The sequence below is a fragment of the Equus caballus genome, chromosome 4 (genome assembly GCF_041296265.1).
Source record: "Equus caballus isolate H_3958 breed thoroughbred chromosome 4, TB-T2T, whole genome shotgun sequence".
Lineage (NCBI taxonomy): Eukaryota > Metazoa > Chordata > Mammalia > Perissodactyla > Equidae > Equus > Equus caballus.
The window spans coordinates 67,405,822-67,428,719 of NC_091687.1; the positions used below are offsets into that span (position 1 = coordinate 67,405,822).

General features: G+C 36.2%; 1 protein-coding gene across 7 annotated transcripts in view; it reads left to right on the plus strand.

The window, feature by feature from the left end:
* Window positions 1-22,898, plus strand: part of BBS9 (Bardet-Biedl syndrome 9) — a 422,348-nt gene that overhangs the window by 78,734 nt on the left and 320,716 nt on the right. For 5 of the 7 annotated variants that reach the window (XR_011437925.1, XR_011437926.1, XM_001500959.7 and 2 more), the window contains one exon: window positions 18,658-18,832. Coding sequence is in view for 5 of the 7 variants with exons in the window: in XM_001500959.7 (XP_001501009.2) it covers window positions 18,658-18,832 (175 nt within the window). In the remaining 2 variants the exon portion in view is untranslated. Of the gene's footprint in view, window positions 1-3,798; window positions 3,917-10,055; window positions 10,092-18,657; window positions 18,833-22,898 lie in introns of those variants that run through there. The other 2 variants (XM_023639498.2, XM_070264814.1) reach the window with 2 other exon arrangements.

Here is a 22,898-nt window from a genome sequence, read left to right on the forward strand (position 1 = left end):
CAAAAATGAGCATGATAAGAATAGCAAAGAGTAACTAGCACACATTTTTCTTATTGGGAAAATGATGATCATCCAGATTTGTTATTTCTATTACATTTTTTGATAAAATCTTTGGAAGGAAAAGTGGGAATAGCTGGGGCCAAGAGGGGACCTTTTCTTTCACTGTATCACTACAATTATTATACCTAAAATGTATTCATGAAATTACTTGCAAATTTAAAAATAAATAATCACTGCGTAAATACAACCCTCCCCCCTGAAAAAACCCAGAAAAATCAAGTGGAACTACATCAAACTAAATGTACTGTACATCATGTACAGCAAAGGAAACCATCAACAAAATGAAAAGGCAACCTATGGAATGGGAGAAAATATTTGCAACTCATTTATCTAATAAGAGGTTAATATTCAAAATATATAAAGAACTCATACAACTCAATAGAAAAACCCCCAGATCATCCGATTAAAAAATGGGCAGAGGAACTGAATAGACATTTTTTCAAAGAAGACATACAGATGAAAAAGTGCTCAACATCACTAACCATTAGGAAAATGCAAATCAAAATCACAATGAGATATCATCTCACACACATGTTAGAATGGCTATCATAAAAAGACAACAGATAACAAGCGTTGGCAAGGATGTGGAGAAAAGGGAACCCTTGTGCACTGTTGATGAGAATGCAAATTGGTGCAGCCACTGTGGAAAAAAAATATGGAGGTTTCTCAAAAAATTGAAAATAGAGTTATCATATGATCCAGCAATCCCACTTCTGGGGATATATCCAAAGGAAAGGAAAACATGAATTTGAAGAGATATCTCACTCCCAAGTTCATTGCAACATTATTCACAATAGCCAAGCTATGGAAAAACCCATGTGTTTGTCAACGGATGGGTGGCTAAAGAAGATGTGTAGATACAGACAATGGAATATTATTCAGCCATGAAAAAGAAGGAAATTGTGCCATTTATGATGACATGGATGGACCTCGAGGGCATTATACTAACTGAAATAAGCCAGACAAAGAAAGACAAATACTGCTTGGTATCACTTATGTGGAATCTAAAAAAAAGTCAAGCTCATGGAAAGAGAGAGTAGAAGAGTGGTTGCCAGGAGTTGAGGGGCAGGGGAAATAGGGAGAGATTGGTAAAAGGATGCAGACTTTCAACTATGAGATGAGTAAGGCCTGAGAATCTAATGTAAAATATGGTGACTATAGTTGATAACGCTGTATTGTATAATTGAAGTTTGCTAAGATTGTAGAACTTAAATTTTCTCGCACACAAAAAAAGTGAGTTAATGGAAGTGTTAATTAACTAGATGGGGGAATCCTTAAACAATAGATGCGTATATCAAATCACCACGGTGTACGCTTTAAATATCATACAATTTTATATATTTGTTATACTTCAGTAAAGCTGAAATTAAAATAAGAAAATAAAAATATACTCGTCATAAATTACCAGTATTTGAATCTCTGTGAGTGTTTATCTCTGATATTTCTTTAGGACAAAATCCTAGGACTGGATAATTGGGATAAAAAATTTTTGATACACATTATAAATTGTCTTAGGTCACAGAGATGGGCCCAATTTACTCTTTTCTCAGCTGTGTGGGGTGTCTGTGCCAACACCAGCTATTATTTTCTTTTTGTTAAGATTGGCACTTTAGCTAACATCTGTTGCCAGTCTTTTTTCCTTCTTCTTTTCCTCAAAGCCCCCCAGTACATAGCTGTATATTCTAGTTGTAGGTCCTCCCGGTTGTGGTTTGTGGGACACCGCCTCAGCATGGCCTGACAAGCAGTGCCATGTCCATGCCCAGGATCCAAACCGGTGAAACCCAGGGCCGCCAAAGCGGAGTGTGCAAACTAACCACTCGGCCTCGGGGCCGGTCCTATCATTTTTTAAAAAGCTCAAAATCTCTATTTAGTGGGCAAAAGTGACATGTTGTTATATTTTCATACTTTAAAATAATAGTACAAAATATTTAGGGGCTGGCCCCATGGCCGAGTGGTTGAATTTGCGCACTCTGCTTCTGCGGCCCAGGGTTTCACTGGTTCAGATGCTGGGCATGGACATGGCACTGCTCATCAGGCCATGCTGAGGTGGCATCCCACATAGCACTACCAGAAGGACCACAACTACAATATACAACTATGTACTGGGGGACGTTGGGGAGAAGGGAAAGAAAAAGAAGATTGGCAACAGTTGTCAGCTCAGGTGCCAATCTTTAAAAAAAAAAAAAAGTTTATCGAGCACTTGCTAGGTGCTACCACCTAAGACCATGCTAAGGATTTAACCTAAACATTCTCATTTAATTCTCAAAGCAATAAAGTAGCTCATTATTCTCATTTTTGGCATGAGGAAATTTAGGATTGGCAAGATTAAGCAGTTTGCCAAGGACACACAACCTGTGAATGATGGGTTTTTAACTTTTTAAATTTATCTTTGTTCATTTACTTAGTTGTACAAATATTTTAATTTTTTATGATGTTAAATGTTTTAATCTTTTTTGTTATGGCTTCTGATCTTTGTATCATTCTTATGAAGACCTTTCCTATACTATGATTCCAAAATAGTTTCATATTTTCTGGAACTTAATTTTAGATATGGTATGCAGGAGGGCTCTAATTTAATTTTTTCCCAAATGTATACCCTGTTGTCCAAGCACCGTTTATGAATATTCTTTTTTATAATTTGAAATGCTACTTTTCTCATATGCTAAATTTCCATATAGTCATTAATTTGCTCTTAGACCCTTCCTTTTTCTTGATTTGTCTATAAATAGTGTATCTATAAAGAATGCCAATACCATATTAAAAAAATTAACGTACAGTATGTTTTGATGTGTGGGAGGACTAATCGTTCTTCATTCTTGTTCTTAAAAGTTTATAGGCTATTCTTGCTCTTTTTTACTTCCTCATCAAGTTAAAGAAATAGTTTATTTAGTTCCATGAAAAAAGCATGTTAGAATTTTATTTGGCATTGCATTATATCTGTAGATTATTTTAGTGCATAGCTGACATGTTTGTGATACTGATTCTTCCTATCCAGGAATACAATACCTGTCTTACTATTTATTTAGCTGTTCTTCTATTTCTTTTAGAAAAATTTTACTTTTTATCCATTTTCATTGTTTATTTCTTGATTAGATGTCCCCTGCCTGTTTCCTTTCTTCCCTCTGTCCCTCCCTCCTTCCTTTCCTTCCTACCGTTTATGTGCCTGGCACCCTGGTAGACACTGTGGATACAATAGTGAACCAAATATAGAGGTCTGTGGCCTTGTTGAGTTTGGAGAAGGAGATAAACATTAAGTAGATAATCATAGAAATTGGTAAAGTCACAAGTGCTATGAAGGAAAAGATGCCATGATAATGAGGGTATATTTGAGGGGTGTATTGCTAGTTTGATCATACTTAATTTGGCCTTCCTAAAGAAGTTAAGATCTGAAAGCTGAGTTAAGAGTCAGTGTATTAGCAACCTCATGGCTTCAGTTGCTATTGTGAATGGGATCTTTGTTTTATTGTGGTACAATTTTTTGGGGGGGGGGGAGTAGGTGGAAGGCTGTGTATACAATGCAACATTGACAGTTATTTTTCCTACCACACGAAAGATAATATTCTTCTTTGTTCTGGCTTCCACTGGTATTAAGAAGTCAGCTTTCAGTCTAGCCGTTATTCTTTTGCTAGTTAATCTGTCTTTTCTCACTGTGGCTTTTAGGAGATTGTCTTTGGTGTTTTGCAGTTTCTCTATCAGCTATCTGAAGAAGTATTTATTTTTACTTATCCTACTTGGATTTTATTTGGCTTAAACGGTATCTTAGGATTGGTGCCTTTCAACAGTTCTGGAAAATCCTAGCCGTTATTTCTTTGAACATTGTCTCTTCCATATTATCTCCTAGCTAAAATCGAATTAGGTATGTTTGACCATCTTACCCTATTGTTCATGTCTCTTAACTTTACTTATATTTTTTATCTCTACGTTTCTTACTAATGCATGCTAGATGATTTCTTTAGATTTTTTTTTTCCTGTTTTCTAAATCACTTCTATTTCCAACGAAACTGCTCTTGGGGTTTTGTTAACTTTATTACATCTAATTATTATATTTTTTATTTCTCAAAGTTTATTTGGTGCTTTAAAAATCTGCTTGGTCATTGATAAAGTCTCTTGATTGTATTTTTATGATTTTTAATACCTGTTTTTATTTCTTTAAACTTAAAATGTAGTATTTTTATGTTCTCTGTTGATAATTTCTGTATATGAAGTCTTGGCAGTTCTGATTCTACTCTCTATTATTTTTGCTGCATCTTGCTCATATTGTATTTGGTTCCTTGTACATTGTGATTTTGCCTCTGAGGTCCTAGTCTTTGGAACTTTATCCATGGGAATGACTGGTGTGTTCCTTTAAAGATTTGAGTTTTCTTTTTTCAGGTGCTTGGTGGTACTTACCCAGGATAACTTTATACTAAATTCACAGATTGAGGCTTCTTGAACAAGCCAATAGAGTGAATTTGGTCTGCAAACCCACATTAAGATCAGCTTGGGGTTTATGAATTCTTAGGAGAGATTTTTTTTCCTTTATCTGGTTCCAAGTTTTGAGATGTGCATTTTATTTTGCTTCCTCTTGGGCTTGAGAGGGATTGCTATTCTAAATTCTCCTTACACTGAGGGTGGAACCCATTGTGGTTTTAGCTTTATACTGGTGGGGAGGGAGACGATGTGTAGGATCAGTTGGATTCCTCACATTGAGTGGGCTTCAAGGTTTTTTTCTTTACCACATGTCATCTGAGACTGTGAAAACTGAAGCTGAAGGTTATCTGGTTTAGGAAAATGCCCCAGGGGTTCTGTTTATCTTTATGGGTTCCCACTTTCACTTAGTGTTTGGCTTCTGAATTTTATTTACTTTTTTTTTTGGCGGCATATTGATATACTTAAAAATGCTGTTTTTAACAAACTATTTTTTTTTTTTGAGGAAGATTTGCCCTAAGCTAACATGCACCGTCAATTCTCCTCTTTTTGCTGGGGAGGACTGGCCCTGAGCTAACATCCATGCCTATCTTCCTCTCCTTTATACATGGGACACCTACCACAGCATGGCTTGATAAGCGGTGCATAGGTGTTCACCCAGGATCCAAACCGATGAACCCCAGGCCACCAAAGCTGAGTGTGTGAACTTAATCCCTGCACCACTGGGCCAGCCCCTTAACAAACATTTTATTCAGTAATTTTAGTGAGAGAATCAGGGTTTTATCTGCTCTTCCTTATCTAATTATTTTATAATTTGTTTAATTTTACTTATCTTTGCAAGCAATTCTTTTGGAAGTAGGACAAGAAGAAATAAAGAAATAGCAAAGAATTCAGCAAGCAGCTATACCAAGTTTTGTCTGCAAAAGTGAAATAGTTCACATTTTATATTTAAATCTGATGTTACTTATAAGCTTACAAAGTGAGTTGTGATAGTAGGCCATGTTGAGTTTGAAATTAGAAAGGGATTTAGAGATCTTGTCAGTAGGGTACCTACTTTATGCATAGTTTTCAGTTAGAGAAACAGATTGGAGATTAGAAACATGTAGGGCTGAGATCGGGTCCTGCTACTTACCCGCTGTGTATCCTTAACAAATCGTTGAACTTTCTTGAGCCTTAGGTCTCTCCACAGTCAAATGAGAATAATAGTTCTTGACCTTCTCAAATTACAGAATAGTTGCTAGATTTGGATATGCTAATATGTATGGGCCAGCACTTGTAAACTGCTTTTATTGTTAATTTTAAAGTTTTTAATTTGCTTCTGTTAATTTCATGGGACTTCTATGAGAGAAGGTTGCCAATGCATTCATAGATTGCTACCTTTGTTTTGCATAACCTCCTGAAACCCGCCTCAATTCTTTAGCCTTCTTTGTTTAATTTCCTATTTTTGTGACATTATAGCTCAGTTTAGTGCTATAGAGTTTAAACCTTTAGAGCATAGAGCAGAAACCAAGAAATTTGGAAGCTAGTTTAGAAAGAATTATTGAAATATGCAAGGAGTGTTACCTAGTTATACAGGTTTTTCATATTCATATCAGATCCAGCGATATTCCAGTGTTTTAGGGCATAAAGTACCACTAGTCCTTGAAAGAGAATAGTGAAAGCCCGTGTAATATCCAGTCAGTACTGGGAAGAATTATAAAGTCCACTGCCTTTTGATAGGATTGGGTTCTTTGTCTAGTTGTCAGCAGAGGGAGCCTTTGCCTTACTTTTCCATTCCTGAAGTCTGACACTGGAGAGTTTGTAAAGAGCCAACATATTTATGGAAAATACTTGTTTCCTCACCTAGGCTTGGGTAGGTTTTGGAACTAGTTTTTCCTTTGTTCCTATAAAGGGAAAGCTTTTTGTGCTTGTTTTCTGAGTTCTTTATAATAATAATTCTTAAGTGCTGGTGTGGAGAGTTCTTTAAAAGGGTTAATCCTGGAACAATATAGTGGTTCCCAAATGCTCTCCCCTGTTAAAGTTTTGAATGGCCTTAAGCTAATGAAAAAAAAAAGCTAATATCCTTGAATTTTTCATAAAGCTAAAATTTCTTCAGTTAAAGGACTGTACTTGTGCTAACATTTTCTACTTCCCACTTATTTGTTTTATGTTGTCTTTGTAGAAAATGTTGGTGATGATAGTCTCTATGTTTTGTTAAAAAAATCTCCTGTTTGGGCAGTTCACAAGGTTGACAACTTTATGGTATTCCTCAATAGTTTCTGAAATTTTATAGATCACTGAAATTCAAGAGCCTGAGAATCACTGCTTTAGCAAATACTTCAGCTACTTTAAAGACTGGAATTTCCGAACAGAACTGTTTCCAACTTCCTTGTCACCTTTTGTCCTAACTTTCCGCTCAGATGTTTTCTACCCTTTTATACTTAAGGAGTGAGACTTAACGACTAAATTGTCTGACATCTGGGAAATAGATAAGTGTGGCTACTCGGGGAAGTTGGTTTGATTATCTTTTTTGTGTGTGCTAAATTTGGGGTTAAGATCAGCATGCATTCCTTCCATGTTCCAGGTACTAAACTGGGTAGTTTACATATGTTGCCTTCTCTAATCTTCACAGCAACCTAAGGGGGTACAGAAGTTGTGATAAGGTTTATTTTGCATTTGAAGAAACAGGCTGAATGAAATTAAACAAAGTAGCCAGTCACATATCTAGGATGTGTCAGAGCCAGGATGCAAAACCTTATCATCTTGTCTTTCTGATTCAATATCGTTGCTCTTTCCACTACAGGTTAATTCTTTAATATACATTTGATACTTTCCCCATATTTGCTCAATTTGTTCTTTTATGATATACCATTCTGCTCTGGGAACAGGGAACCACCAGAGAGTATCCTAGTCAGTACCTTTTTGGGGGTACTTTTCCTGCTGGCGGTAATCCCTTGTTTTATATTGCCCAGAAAAAAGACTTTGTACCCAGGTCTCAAATAATTACTAAAGCTTTAAGGTTTAATCTGTGTATGTTTTTGAAGTTAGAGTTTTATGAAACACTGATGGATCTAAAGATCATTCTACTCCTTTGGTGTCCTCTTTGGGCTTCCACAATTTATTCTTTATGGTTGAGTGATTTTCACAGTCATTTATATATTTTGCTTTTGTGGTCCTCTCCGACTCCACATTTTCCTGTGTCTTTCCATTAGGCTTTATCTTTGTTAAGAGCAGATTTATTCTTAACCTTTTCCCTCTCTTCTTAATATTTCTTAGTCTATCAAATGTTGGGCATACAATGAGTACTTTGTCTTTTGATGTAGTACCAAGCCCTAAAGTGGTTTAGAATTCCAATTTCTTAAGTGTCACATATTAAAACTAATTATTTCAGGACCTTTATCATACCATTTTTACTTTGATGATATTCATACATCCAGTAAATATTTATTGAGCTCTACTACACTCATGCACTGCATAACGACATTTCAGTCCATGATGGACAGAATATATAATGGTGGTCCCATAGATTAGTACCATATGGCCTAGGTGTGTAGTAGGCTATACCATCTAGGTTTGTGTAAGTACACTCTATGATGTTTGCACAACGACGAAATCACCATAACGATACATTTCTCAGAATGTATTCTTATCATTAAACAATGTGTGACTATATACTAGGGACTGTTGGGGTTGGGAAGGTGTAGTGAATAAAGCATAATGCCAGATCTCAAGGAGTTTTCATGTAAATATGGTGATATTGCCAATTATCTTGGTCTTCTTGATGATCATTGGCATCTTGGTACTTAGTACTACAGTTTGGTCTGGTTTTTTACTTTCACGAGGGTTAGGTTGATTTGAACAGATATTTTTGGAGCACTAACATATAAGGGACCATACTCGATGCTGTGAACCAGATATTGAAAAAAAAATAAACTTATCTTCAAGGATTTTATGCTTCATTTATGGAAGTTGGGGAAGGGAGAGAGAGATGCCAAATTTAGCTGTTTCACCAGGAAAAATATTGTCAGTGTTAATAGGGAGTGATGTAGAATGTACTAGGAAAGAATAGGGGGAGATTGGGTTATTTATGCCTAGAGGGAATTGGAGAAGGCTTTGAAGTGATGGAGTTGGATCCTGGGGATTGAGGATGTGTAGAAGGATTTCACAACGTTAACGTGGGAGAATGGCACCTGAGGTGAATTGAATTAGATTAACAAATGCATAGGGGCGTTTAGGGCAGGCTTATGTTACCTGAAGTATTTGGTGTTTGGGACTGGATGAGAGAGAGTAGTCAAAGTTTGTTTAGCAGACACATTGAAGCATTCTTTGGGTATCCTGCTTGTTAATTTGTACTTATTTCTGGAGACACTGGAGTACCTTTGAAGTTTTCGAGTGGGTTGACAACACAATTGCATCTGTAGAGTAAGATGATTACTTTGGTATATTTGTTCTTATGACTTTTATTAAAGATATGTTATTTTAACTGCTGCTTCTGGAAGAATCCAAGGATATTTAATAGACCAAACAGTGGTAAACAGCACGTCAAACTTTGCAATAAGAACTGACATTGAAGGAAGTTTAAAGTCATCACTGTCATTATCCCTAATTCATTTTGATTTGCCTTTTAAAATTGTATGAGGTTTAGATGAAGTTGAACTGAGAATTTCCTGGCTTTAGTTATTTTTCTCACAACCAAATTTAATTGATTATGGTGAGTTTAGTGTAGACTGTAGTTTTTTCTTGTTCTTTCTTTTGATACACTGATGATTCTAGGATTAAGAGAGTTAATGATATGTAAAAAAGTTATTGCTTTATGGGACTGATCATATTGCAAATGAGGAATATTTGTACAAAAGGAAGAGGTGTTTTAAAATTTTTCTATTTTTTAATATTTTTTATGGGGAGAGTTCTCTGGGCTTCTTATCATGACTGGTTATCATCTTGAGAAGTTTACCTCACTTTGAAACTAGTTATTTTTTAAAAAAATTATGCCCCCAACATTATACTCACCCTTTTCTTTTGGATGAGAGAGAAGAAAAGAATGCTAATAAGTAATGGGCTCTTCTGTATGGCATCATCTGTCTTGTCTTATGTCGTCAGGATCATCCTGTGAAACAACTCAGTAACAGAGAGGGAAGGGAAGTCTGTGGATACGTCTGTGTTGAGGGGAGGGTGAGGAGGCAGAGACCACTCATTCCCAGATAGGGTTTATCTGGCACACTCACAGTATGCTTCTTTGGAGATTTCAATAGTTACCGTGTTAGGGAAATTGCTGTTTTGAGGCAAGTAAACCTAAAATAGGCAGAAAATCATCTTGAATAGCCAGCAGTTCACACAGACCCTAAGTTTTGAGAGATTTTCCTTAGTTCTTAAAGTCTTAAAAACCATTTCCTTTGGCAAAAGGGATTGATTTCTGATTGTGTGTATGCTCCTTCTCACATTAAATTTTATCCTTTTTGCTCTGAAGGATTTTTCCCCCTCAATATTGTTTTCCATGTAATTTAATCTGTAAGGAACAGGGTAATCTAGTAATAGCAATTACCATTTATTGAATGCTTACCGGGTCCCAGGAAGTATGTATTTTTGTTGTGTTTTATCCTTACAGCAGCATCCTGTGATTTTCTCCTCATACCGTGGCTTTACAGGTAAGGAAACTGATAGAGATTTCAGGACTAAAATAGGGTTGCAGCAAATCTGGTCTCAAGTTGTGGCTTTGCCATCAGTTCTAATGAGCATGACTGCTATCTTCATTAGCGGTGTCGCCCTTCACCCAGCGCCCTCCCCCAGTGTCCATTGACCTCACTGCTCTCCAAACATAGCTCTCTGATAATCCATGTCTCTGTGCATGGTATGCCCTCTGCTTTTGCTCCTCTGACTGTCTGGCAAACTCTTTCTCAACCTGCAAGACCCAAGTGTTATCGCTGTTCTGAAGCTTTCCTTGTTTCTTTCTGACACTGCTAATCATGCTCCCATAGCCTTTTAAATTATTTTAAAATGCCTCTGTTCTTGCATTGTTGTAGTGTTTAACTTTTTAGCTGCTATATTCACTGAACTTTCTGAGGGTAGCGACTGTATCTCTCCTAGCACATAATAAGTGTACAGTGAATGTTCATGGAATTTGTTGAATGAATGTGAGTTCTGGACAGTGCTATCAAACCTTTCATGATCATTACATCTGACAAAGTAATTCACTCAATATTTTATGGATGCAAGTGATAATATAATGTTTAGGGCCTTCTTTTAAACTCGAACGTTGCATTCGTATTGAATCTATCACATATAAGGCTAATTTAATGAATGGTTGTAATTTCTTTATAATATGTTATTAACCTTGTTCACAGTTTAGGGGAAAAATGTGATAAATAGCTTGGCAGAACACACACTAGTGGTCTTTGTGAGGCTATTAAAGTTCCTATTAAAATGAGACACATTAAAATGTCAAAAGGCAAGTTCATAGGAAGAGTTAGTATGTAGACCCAATTTTTATTTTCTTGAGTCTTAAAATAATTAGTCTCATGAAGTTATTTATTGGGGTAACACTTGAATAATAGTTGAGAATTTGTGTAATTTTCCCCTGGTACATATTTTAAATATTAGCTATTTAGTGCAACACATGTATTCTATTTGTTGATTTCCTCTGTCTGCTTAGGGCTTTAATTTTTATTTATTTATTTATAACTAAGGTTTTAAACTTAGAATCTGTTTGAATGTTGCATTATTATCTGGCACGAATTCCTTTTAGAATGCTCAAATAAAGAATTTGAGGGAGAGAGTAATAATAAAGAAGCTAGCTATTCTTTCCTTCAATTAATTTCCAGTTATTAATTGCTAAGCACAACCAAATAGTGGCATGTATCTCAAAACAATTGTAGTAGTTTTATTTATATGATGATAGGAGTGAAAAAGTATAAAAATGACATTTAATGGCAAATTTACAATCTTTCAATCTCTAGAAATCCATCTACCACTTCTTTTTAAGGCAGTATCTGTTGAAATCCTACTCTGAACATTTTTATATCCTTGCTCATAGCAAACATGTATCATTTTTGAGTTAGGTTTGCAATAAAGATTAATGAGTTAGTGTTTCAGTTTTTCTGTAACAACAACAACAAAATTTTTTTCCGTGCATGGGTAAAAGGAGCGGAAGTTCCACAGACATTTGGACTCTTCTATTCTTATGTATCAGTCTCTTGATGTTTCCTGTCTGCCTTTTTGACTACCTGTACAGCTGTTTTTCATGTGTTTTTCAGACTTGGAGAAAGACCAAGTATTTTTGACAGCTGCATGCTGAACTGCAATATATGCTTGGCCACAGGTCACGTTTGCATTTCTTCACTTATATTTTTACTCAATGTGTAAAAGAAATATGAGCATAGAGAGATTCAGAAAACATGTAGCATGCTGAGTAATGGTAGTCTTCTTTCATGTATGCCACTCCACTTACTCTGCTGCATAGATTCCACAGGAAGAAAAAGACAGCAGAGAAATGGAGGAAAAGGTATTTAGGACTGCCCTCCATGGGGCCCTTATTGGTATAATAATGAATGATGGAAAATGCATGGTAGAAAGACCTCTGGGCATGGGGACACACACACACACACACACATACACACAGACACACACTGCTACACACCATTTTAGTGAATAGTCGGTAATTTAGTAGAGAAAACTATTAATCTAGCAGTCAGTTCAACTTGTAATTGATTACTAGTTTATGCATCATGTTGAAGCTTTGACTACATGATGTTTTAACACCAGGAAATGAGATGCACTATTTAATAAATATTCATTTCATGAGGCTGCCATAATGGAACTTTCCTGCCTCCACCCCCTTTATCCCCACAGTCACCAACATTTTTCTTTGCTTTTGAAAATGAAAAATTCTTATTTCCAAAGTCCTTTCAAAATGGCTTTGGTAGGTCCTTTGTCAGTTTGTTCCCAGATCTCACAAATAATATTTCAAATTACAATGGTTAGTTTTCTCTCATCATAGTTAAGATCAATGGGATAAACATCCAGATTTTAAATTCTGGTGAATTCTCCAACCTTCCTAATTATTTCAACTTTAAAAGATGTTTTATCTTTCTCTGTATAGTTTAGGCATAATTTTTGAGGAAGCATTATTAAGATATTGTCATCTTTTCAATCTGTTGCTTTTGTGTTTCATGCCCTGTTGGTAAAACTGGATCCACTGCACTGGATCAAGACTAACTGCCTCTGCATCTTTTTCTGATATGTTCCTTTTCTCTTCTAGAAATTTCCACTACTTTTACCTTTGACCCCTATTCATTCTACCTATCCTTCTTGGTCTAAGATACATCCTACCTCTATCATGAAACCTTTCCCAGGAAGTTCACTATAATGAAGCGATTTGATTTTCTGTCGTACGTAGTCTGTTTCACATCCTTTAGATTTTATATGTTAACTGATGTTATTTTTAAAAATGGATCCAGTGTAGTATAATGGAGCCCCTCAAGGAACACTTGTGGTATAATGGAGCCAGAAGGATTCTAGTTTGAGTACTAGCTTTGTCATTTTCTAACTCTTTGGCGTTAGACAGATTATTTAAGCTCTGTGGGTTTCAGTCTTCTCATGTGTAAAATGGGACTATTGTCCACTTTTTAGACTATTGTCCACTTTAAAGCTAATATGCTGGATAAATGTTTAGCATAAAGGCTGGAATGTAACAGGTGCTCAGTAAATGGGAGTAGTAGTTATTATTGCTGTTGTTCTATATTTCTTACAGCTCCTCATATAATACTGAGCATGTGATAAGGACTCTTTGAGTATGGTTCATGGCTAGGTCATTTAAATAGCTCCTGAAATCCCATCGCTTTTATGAAGGCTTCCTTTGGCTCTGTTCTGTCAGAAATACAAAACTTTCATGGCTTCTCTGGACTGTTTTTTCTTTTCCCATTATCTGTAAGGGGAGCCTTTGGTATGTATTCTGAAGTGCCTTCCAAGACAGTGATTTGAAGGATTTATTTATTTATTTTTGAGTAATGTTTTGGATTGATCCCTACATTTTTCTAAATGTCAGCAGCCAAGATTGTAATAAATAAAGCACTTTTCACGTACTTCAAGTGCAATATGTGAAACACATAGAATACAATCTCAGTTAATCTGAGCTGCAGATGAATAAATTTTGCCCAGTTTACTTCAGCTCAACAGACATTTATTAGTGTATCTCCTTTGTGCCAGGCATTTTATAGTTGTTGGATTTACAAAGATAAGTGAGATACGGTTCCTACCTTTAGGTTAGTCTAGGGTGAAGGAGGGACACAAAAATAGATCGTTTCAATCGGCAATTAGTTGTAAGATGGAGGTAAAGATGGGGATCTGTGGGATCACAGATGGAGGGTGATTGAAGGGGAAAGAGAAGACTTCTGGGAAGACCTGAGCCTCAGCCTTTGATGTCTCTCAGAGGACAAATGGGATGATCCACTTGATTCAGGAGCAGAGACCCAACTCAAAGTGGTTTCAATATTTATGGGAATTTATTACCTGCAAAGTTCACAGGTAGGTTTGGCTCCAAGTGAGGCTTGATGCACTGGCTCAAACAGTGTCTTCCATGGCCCTCACTTAATTGTGCCCTTGTAAAAGCCAAATGGCTTCTGTGACTCCAGACCTTATCATCCTTACATATTTCTCCCCAGGCAGAAGAGTAAAATTTTCTTTAGTTCCAGCTCAATCTGGGGATTTAGTTTCTCTCATTAGCTGTAAATTATACCCATCCCTGAACCAGTCAGTGTGACTACTGGGCTACTAATTGGTTTACGTAAGTCAGGGTCTACCCTCAAGCTTAGAATGAAGTCAGTCTCATTGAAATCTCATGGCCAAAGATGGGAGGAGAGGGGAGTGGATGACTAGGAGGCAGCCAGCAAATGTTTACTAGACCAAGGGAAGAAAAGTGAAAGTTTTTTTGGGGGAGGTAATAATTTAAGCAAAAGTAAGGAAGCATGCACCATTACCACGTGTGTGGGAAACAGCAAGCAGTTAATATTAATACAACGTGTAGTATAAGACTTAGAAAATAATTATAAAATAATAATGTGATGGAGTATTTATCACCTGCTGCATCTAGGTTCTGTATATTACTTTATTTAATTCTCACAACAATATACCATCTTGCAGATAAGGAAACTTGAGCCCAAGCTCACAGCTAATAATTGGTGGAGCTGGACTCAAACTCGGGTTATCTGACTCTAGAGGCAGCCCATGTGGACATTACAGAATATTAAGTACTCTCCTCTGTATTGCTAGAGTTTCAGGAAATAAGACCTTATGTACCATGCTAAGGAGCCACATTTTCTCTGGGGCTCAAGTTTTCTTCAAGCTCTAGCTCTTTGTCATACAATGCTGAGGCGGTGGTTCTCAAACTTTAGCATGCATCATATAGCCTATAGGCCTTGTTAAAGCCTAGAATTGCTGGGCCCTAACACCAGTTTCTGATAGTGCCAGAATCTGCATTTCTAAGAAATTCCTAGATGATACTGATGGTAGTGGTCTGGGAGCCACACTTTGAGGACCACTTCTTTAAGGTCTTTTGGAGACTGAAGATTTGTGGTTTGATGATATTCAACATATTGAAATGAACTTAAATTTTATTAGTACTTCTGCTTGGAAGTACACATGCTCTGACCTCACATTCTTTAATAATACAGATATCAAGAGTATATTTTGGCTACAGTAATATCCTCCCCCAGGGTCAAGGTCTTTGTTTAAGTGTTTCATTGATTGATTTCCTCTGTCGCTCTGATTCTTGACTTAAGGTTAAATTTATTACTCTCCTTCTAGGTCCCGCTCAATTTGCTAATGCTCAGTTCCTCCTTTGATTGTTAAAAAAATGCATTTGTACACAAAAGACATACATGTAAACAATTTTATTTGTCTACATTTTTATTGTAAAAAATTTTAAATATCAGAGACAGTAACATAAACACTCGTATTCTGCCTTCTAGAGTCAACAGTTGTAAATATATATACGTGTATACACACATACTTTTTTTTTGATGAACCATTTGCAGGTAAGTTACAGATCTTGTGCCACTTTACCTGTAAATATGACAGCACACATCTCCCAATAAGAACATTCTCTTATGTAATCACAATACCATGATCACACTTAAGAAAATTTACAATAATTCCTAATGTTATCTAACATGTAGACATACTCCAATTTCCCCAGTCGCTCCGATATCTTCTATACCTGGTTGTTTTTTGCTACCAGGATCCAATCAAGTGAAACTAAATTTTAAGAGCTGGCAGTACTGGATGGATCTTTAGGCTCAGATAAGTTCTATGTTATTTAACATACAGGTTTCATTGCTTTCACAAAGACCCAATATAATGATGGCTTAAATAAGGAGGATGTTTATTTCTGTCATATTTAACCACCTGGAGATAAGACAGTCCAGGGCAGGTAGGGGGGCTCTGTTGTCCTCAATATGTCACTTCCATCCTTAGACCAAGATAGCTGTTCCAGCCCTACCATCATGCTGGTAAGAGGGGAGGGGAGGGCATACTCAATCCTTTTGAAGGCATGTCTGTTTGTTGCACATATCACCTCTACTCCCATCTCCTTGGCAAGAATGTAATCATCCGATGTATCTGCAATAGAGACCTGGAAATATAGACTTTATTCTGGATGGCCATGTGTCTGGTGATAATTCAAGTACCAAAAGAAAGAATGGCTACTGGGGGGAACAGTTAGAATCTCTCCCACAAGTTCTTTTTTGCAAATGACTGAGCTATAGCAAACTATCTTCAATCCATTTAATAACTCTTAATACATTATAATATGACATTTTTTCTCTTTTTGAGATATACAGGGCTAGTAATTGCTCCTACGCTGAGCCCAGACTGTTATTCTTTTTAGAATTATTTGATATGTATTTTATGGATGTTCTGTCATCTTTTTTGTTAGGGTGTAGCTATGACTGCTCATAGTTGTCAGTGTCTTCACACTTTTTCTGGTTTGCTATTTCCTTTTCTCTGAGCTGGGCAAGCAGGTAACAATAACCATCATAATAATGCTATAATTTTTTGTGTGTTTTATGCATGCTGTACAGTATTAGAGACTTTTACATCTTATCTCTAACTTTGGAGCTTTTATACAAATATACTCATTTTATAAATGAGGAGACTGAAGCTCCTGGAATATCAGTAACTTGTTTATGAGAACTACAACTGTTAGAACCATAATTAAAATAATTGATGTCCTAAGTGAGACCTGGTAATCCTACCTGTAAAAAGTTTGCATGATTTTCATTAGAAAGACTCTGCAGCATCTATTTTGACAACTTAGAGACATTTTTATACTTTAACATTTTTTCTGCATGCCGACAGGTAGGATTGCTAAATTGTTAAATTCTAGATAGATGAGTTACTCTTCGTCTAAATATATCTCTGTGAATACACTTGTACGGCATGCATGTGCATGCAGCATATATACAAGCTCATACCTTTTTTTGAAATGTTTAATAAGCATAGTAGATAAAGATTAGGTTAAAAAAATCCTTAAAACAGTGACTGCAAAACCTACCATGCATTATAAAAGAATGTGAACATTGAGAGAATACTTTTCGAAACAGGATTGATATGAACAACTCTTTTCTCTCTGAAGAGATCCCAGAATGGTTCAGATGTGTGTTTAGTGAACGTTCATATGCTAAGACAATATTCAACCTGGAGCATCTCTTAGATTTTTTAAGGTTGATAAACCTATTGAATCAATCAAGATGGGGTAGAGTATATTGCAGTGACAAGCACCCCAGAATCTCTGTTTGTTTTCTTTTATAAAAAATTCCTTTGGCAACATATCTTCTTTTTAAAAATTGCCCTTGTGTCCATAGTCAGATACAATAATAAGAATATCATCCATTTCTATGCAATTTAATTTCTTTTTGAGCAAAGTATTCTTTAAATTTCAAAATTTAAGTATACTATGTTGGCATGGATAGCCAAGGTAATACGGAATAGTTACTACAGGACTCAATGTATATGGTAAGTATGAGTTAGGAAGACGAATTAAAGAATTAACCTTTTGTTTAAATCCTTAATAAGTAGCTTAATTTTTCTCTGACATAGTTCTTCCCTGTATAATACATTATGGGATATGCTAATCGCACTAGCAGAATGTGAACAGTTGTAGCCACTAGCTCTTTCTCAGATGAAGAATATTGTGCTGTATCATCGTGGTCTAGTGGTAACATTCAGCGCTCCTAATGCTGTGACCCAGGTTTGTTTCTTGGTTAGGGAATCACACCACCTGTCTTTTGGTTGTTATAGTGCGGCGACTGTGTGTTGCTGTGATGATGAAAGCTATGCCACCAGTATTTAGATTATCAGCAGGGTCACCCACAGCGGGCAGGTTTCGGCAGGGCTTCCAGACTAAGACAGACTAGGAAAAAGGACCTGACCACCCGCTTCTGAAAAAATTGGCCATGAAAAACCCTATGAGTAACAGCACTGGAAGGTGAGAGGATGGCACAAAAAGAGTGGGCAGGATTCAGCTCTGCTGTTTACAGGTTGCTAGGAGTTGGAATCTTTTTGACAGCACTAACAAATACCATATCATAAAACTCATCATTATCATCATCTCAGTATATTTTAAGAATTGTGAATTTTGTAGACTTATAGACTGATAGAAAAGATGTTTCAAAATCCATCTATAGTTCAGGGCAATCAGTGATTACTATTTTTCAGGATTAGTGTTTTCAACTCCCATTGGTGCTTAAAACTGGAATTTGTATAAAACTGGTGCCTAATACATGTCTGTGGATTTGGTCTGCTGTGTCTGACTGATGTCTAAGTCATTTGAGAATATGAGGCTGATAAACTATGAGGAAGAGAAGTAGCCTCGTGCAGAACAGTGTTTATTATATTTCTGATTTTGGAAGAAATGATAGCTTACAAAGAGCCATGATTGTTTTCAGGGATTATTTTGAGCTAGAGATTTTAGCATACAGTAACTGAAAATAAATGTATTTAAAATTATAGGCATCTTCTGAATAATTTAAAAATGGGGAAGTATATATGTGCTCATATACAATAATCTGATAGCTTTATCAGTTTGTAATTTTAAATGTAAACTGCTCATTTTGCCCCTTGAGGAAAAATTGTGACATATTTGTAGTAGATAGTGGTAAATTAAAACCATTATGTTTATAAAAAGAATAGGTCGCCTAATTTTCTCTAATTCTTCTTTAGGTCGAGATTTAATTTGTATCCAGTCCATGGATGGGATGCTGATGGTGTTTGAGCAGGAAAGCTACGCTTTTGGGCGATTTCTCCCTGGTTCTCTTTTACCTGGCCCTCTTGCATACAGTTCCCGTACGGATTCCTTCATTACTGTTTCTTCCTGCCGACAAGTGGAAAGTTACAAGTAAGTTAGATGTTAAATCTTTGGAAACATGATTTTCGGTTTGTTTGTTGCTGATCAATTCTTTTCCACCAAGAGCTTGAATATTATAGATGAAAAAGAACTGGTTTCTTTGATAAAATGTGATTGTGGTGACTTAGAAGGAATCATTTACATATTGCAAAATACTCGAAAGACAGTATAGTGCAGAGATTGAGAGGAGGGGTTTGGAGAGAGGCAGACCTGGATTGGAATCCTAGTTTTGCTGTTCACAGTTGTTTGATGATCAGTGTCCTCCTCCTGACTATCAAGGGGACAATAATGGCTATTTTGACAAATTTGTTAAAAGGATTAAATGTATGTCAGGTTGCCAGCTCATAGAAAATGCTCAATAATTATTATGCCTGTTTTTGAATTATAAGTAATAAAATACAGTGTGAGTGAAAAAAAGCCAGATACAAAGATGCATATATAGAATGATTTTATAACAAAAAAGAATGTATATGACGTAAGAAGAATACTGGAAAGAAATACAAGTGTTATGAATGTTTTCAAAAGAACAATTCATAGTGGAAATAAAGTATGAAGTGACCCTATGGAAACAGTTTATGCTTTTTGCTAGAAATTCTTATTGATTTTGGTGAATTGTGTTTGAGAGAGACATTTTTCTCCTCTACCAGCTAAATTTCAATAAAAATTAAAGTTTTGAGAGAGCAGGTTTTTTGTTGGAAGAGAGAATGGGGAAAAGAGTAGAAACCCATGGTGGAAAAAGAAATAGACTTGTAGGATTAGAATATCTTCAGTAACTTCATTGTTGTTACCTTACTGATGGCAACATTTAGAACTTTAAACATCTAAGCAACACTTCATTATAGCTTTTCAGTATTATTTTTGACCATATGATTTTTCCCAAGGTAGAAGAAAATATAAAATCATCAGGCATCATCTGTAAATTTTTGCCTTCAAGTTTCAGTATTGTGTATATGGCAAGTTAATGCAGTTTTCCCTTCCTAAGTGGCACTCTACCTTTTGTGAATTATTGTCCAGGCATTAGGATTCGAAACTCTGAAAACAAGGAAATGTTTGTGACTAAGCAGAAGTTAACTGATGGAGGTAGTGTATCATTATGTCATATTCCTTCTGTAACTCCTATGGCTCTTGTCCAAAGGAGATGAATGAATTGTGGCATTGCTACTGGTAATAAATAAAATATTATATTTATTTTGAGAGGTTGAGAAAAATATCTGTATAATTCATTCAAGCCTGCCAAAACTTAAGCAATATTGAGGAGATCTGCTTTTCAGTTTTCCACCAAGTTCTGTGCCTCAACCCCTGCCAAGTTGTGATACTGGCACTGCTACAGTGGGGTCACAATAAGAAGATCTGAATGCTCCATGACTTCCTCTTTGAAATATGTGTACAGGAATTAATTTGGTAATAACTCCAGGAGTGATTGGGTGAAGAAGCAATGTGTAGGTTTCCTTAATCTGTAAATTTAATCTCACAGAAACTCCCACTGTTTTAACTGTGGTAATTCTCCAACATACCAATCCATTAAATTTGTCTCTATCTAGGACTAAAAAAATGCATTCTTTATCCATTATGTGGATCTTTTATAATGGTAAAAATGCATGAGATATGTGAAATGATGATAATCAAGAGGGTTTAGAACATTAAATAATATACTGTATTTATTTACACTTTCAAGTCTAATAGATTAAATTAAGTGATAATCACTGGTACAATTTAGGATGGGAGAAAGCATGAAAACCGTACGTTTGTTCTTTTGAGACTTCTATTTATAATCAGTTAATAGAATGTAATGAGTTAAGAGAAAAGGCTTTTTGAGACATAATTCATTTTCATTTTTGTGATTGATATTTAATTACTTTAAAACTAACGTAATTATGTTCACATAGGAACCAGTGAAGCCAGTGGGTCTCAAACTTTAGTGTGCTGAAGAATCATCTGGACAACCTGTTATAAAATGCACAATTGCAGATTCCCAGTCCCCAGTCCCCTAGATTTTGATTTAGTAGGTTTGGGGTTAAGACCCAGAAATCATTATTGTAAACACACACTCCAGGTGATTCTAATTCAGGGACACACTTTGAGCATTGTTTTTTTTCCTTTGAAGAGAAAGAATTGTCTGTCTTTTTTGAGGGGGAGGAGGGGCTTAGGTACCACTATTTTCTTGGCTATGTTTTGTCCAAACTTTGGATCATTATTTATTCTCTTTTTCTTTCCTTTACCTGTCAGAATTATGTAGTCAGTAAATCCTGACCTTTCTACCTTTTTTTCTCTTATTCAGCTCTTGCTTCCCATTCTCATTAGCATTCAGGCCTTCTCACTTGGATTTCTTATCTCTAATCTAGACTTTGAAGTGTCCTTCTCATATCTATCCTTTTAAAACACCTCTTTAAGTCAGAATAATTTTTGTTGCCCATTAAAAAAATCTAAACCTGCTTATGTTGGAATTCGGTGTTCTTTATAATCCAGTCTCATTTTACCTCTATTATGTGGACTTTCAGATTTGGAAGGGACTTTTAAAGGTAACTGGTTCAACTATCCTCCTTCTTTCACCTTCAAGATGTGTTATTGCCTAAAATGCTGATTTTTCCCCAATAGGATATATTACCTTCTTGTATTACTCTAAAATGTTCCATAGTATGTCTTTCATTGTCAGGTTCCTGAGAGCAGAATCTCTCTTAAATAGCTGATCACTGATGGAATAATTCAGTTTATTTGTTCAATCATTCATTCAGCAAACATTTTTCAAGAGGTGTCTCTGTGCCACACACTGTGGAAAGTACTGGGAATGCAAAGTCAAATAAGACCTCTTTCATGTCCTCAAGCAGTATGCAAGCAAGTGGGGGAGGTAGCAAGTCAGTCAGCTGTTTCAGTTCACTATGATACAGGCTGTAGCAGAACTTTGCACAGGATTCTGAGGCGGCCTGGAGGTGGGACCTATAAATGAGTTAAATGGAGGGAGGCTCCCTGAAGAATTATACCCACCACGAGTCTTATTCTCTCTCCTCTTTGCTATATACTTCCCCCTACAGTGCCTCCTGATACATTGCTAAGTAGATAATAGGCTTTAAATCAGTATTAAAATGCATTTGTTGACTTTAATGGACAATATTTCAACAAGAAGATTGTTTTCTTCACCAGTCTTAGGCTCTTGCCAAGTTGGAATACTTGGTGTTCTGCACGTATGTTCTTGGGCTTTTCTTCCTCTTCTCTTTTGCCCATGCTGTACTCTGTCTGAAATGCTCTTTCTTCCTTCTCTGCACATGAAAATTATGTCTGGAAGCCTCCCTGCTCCCCTTCAGTTCTTCCCTGAGCTAGCTGTAAGTAACATATCCTTCTCTCAATTCACAGAGTAGTTTTTCACTGCTTTCCACAAGTACTATTCACGCTTCCATTGACCTTACATGTTTGCTTGTTTCTCTCCTTGATTAGGCTAAATGCTCCTTGATGGCAGGGATTTTGTATCCCCTGAAGCAGCTTGTCAAAAGTAGGTGTTTAACAAGAACTTGATGAAAGAGTGAAAAGTTCGTAAAGAAAGCTTCTATTTTGTTCCTGGCACCTTTCGATGAAAATGATTCTCCCTGGCATAATCAAGAATGTTTTAGCTGTAGTTGAAATGAACATAGTAATGCTCTGTATCCAGAGCTTCCATTTCTAGTAGAGATCTCTCGGTTAAATATCAAGGTCCCCAAATCTCCTGGTACCCTTTGAGGTGACAACTATGTTTCCTTTGAAAATAAATGATTTTGGAGGATTTACTTTTGTGCTCTGTGACACCTCAATCCATATTTTAGTTACTTGCTGCTGTTTTTATGACGTGATGCGGAAGAGCACTAAATTATATGGTTGAATTTGTCATTGGCGCTCCACAGGATTTAAGCATTTGTGGCTTTTGGGTCAAAAAGCACCATCGTCCACCTGGAGTTGCTGTATTTGTGATTAGCGCCTTTCTGTTCTGAGAAACACGTATGGCATTCTTTCATGAAATCTTTTTACGTTGGGCCTGGTTATTCTTTCAGCAGTCTCAACAAGGGAGTTTTATTCTTTAGCTTATATCGTT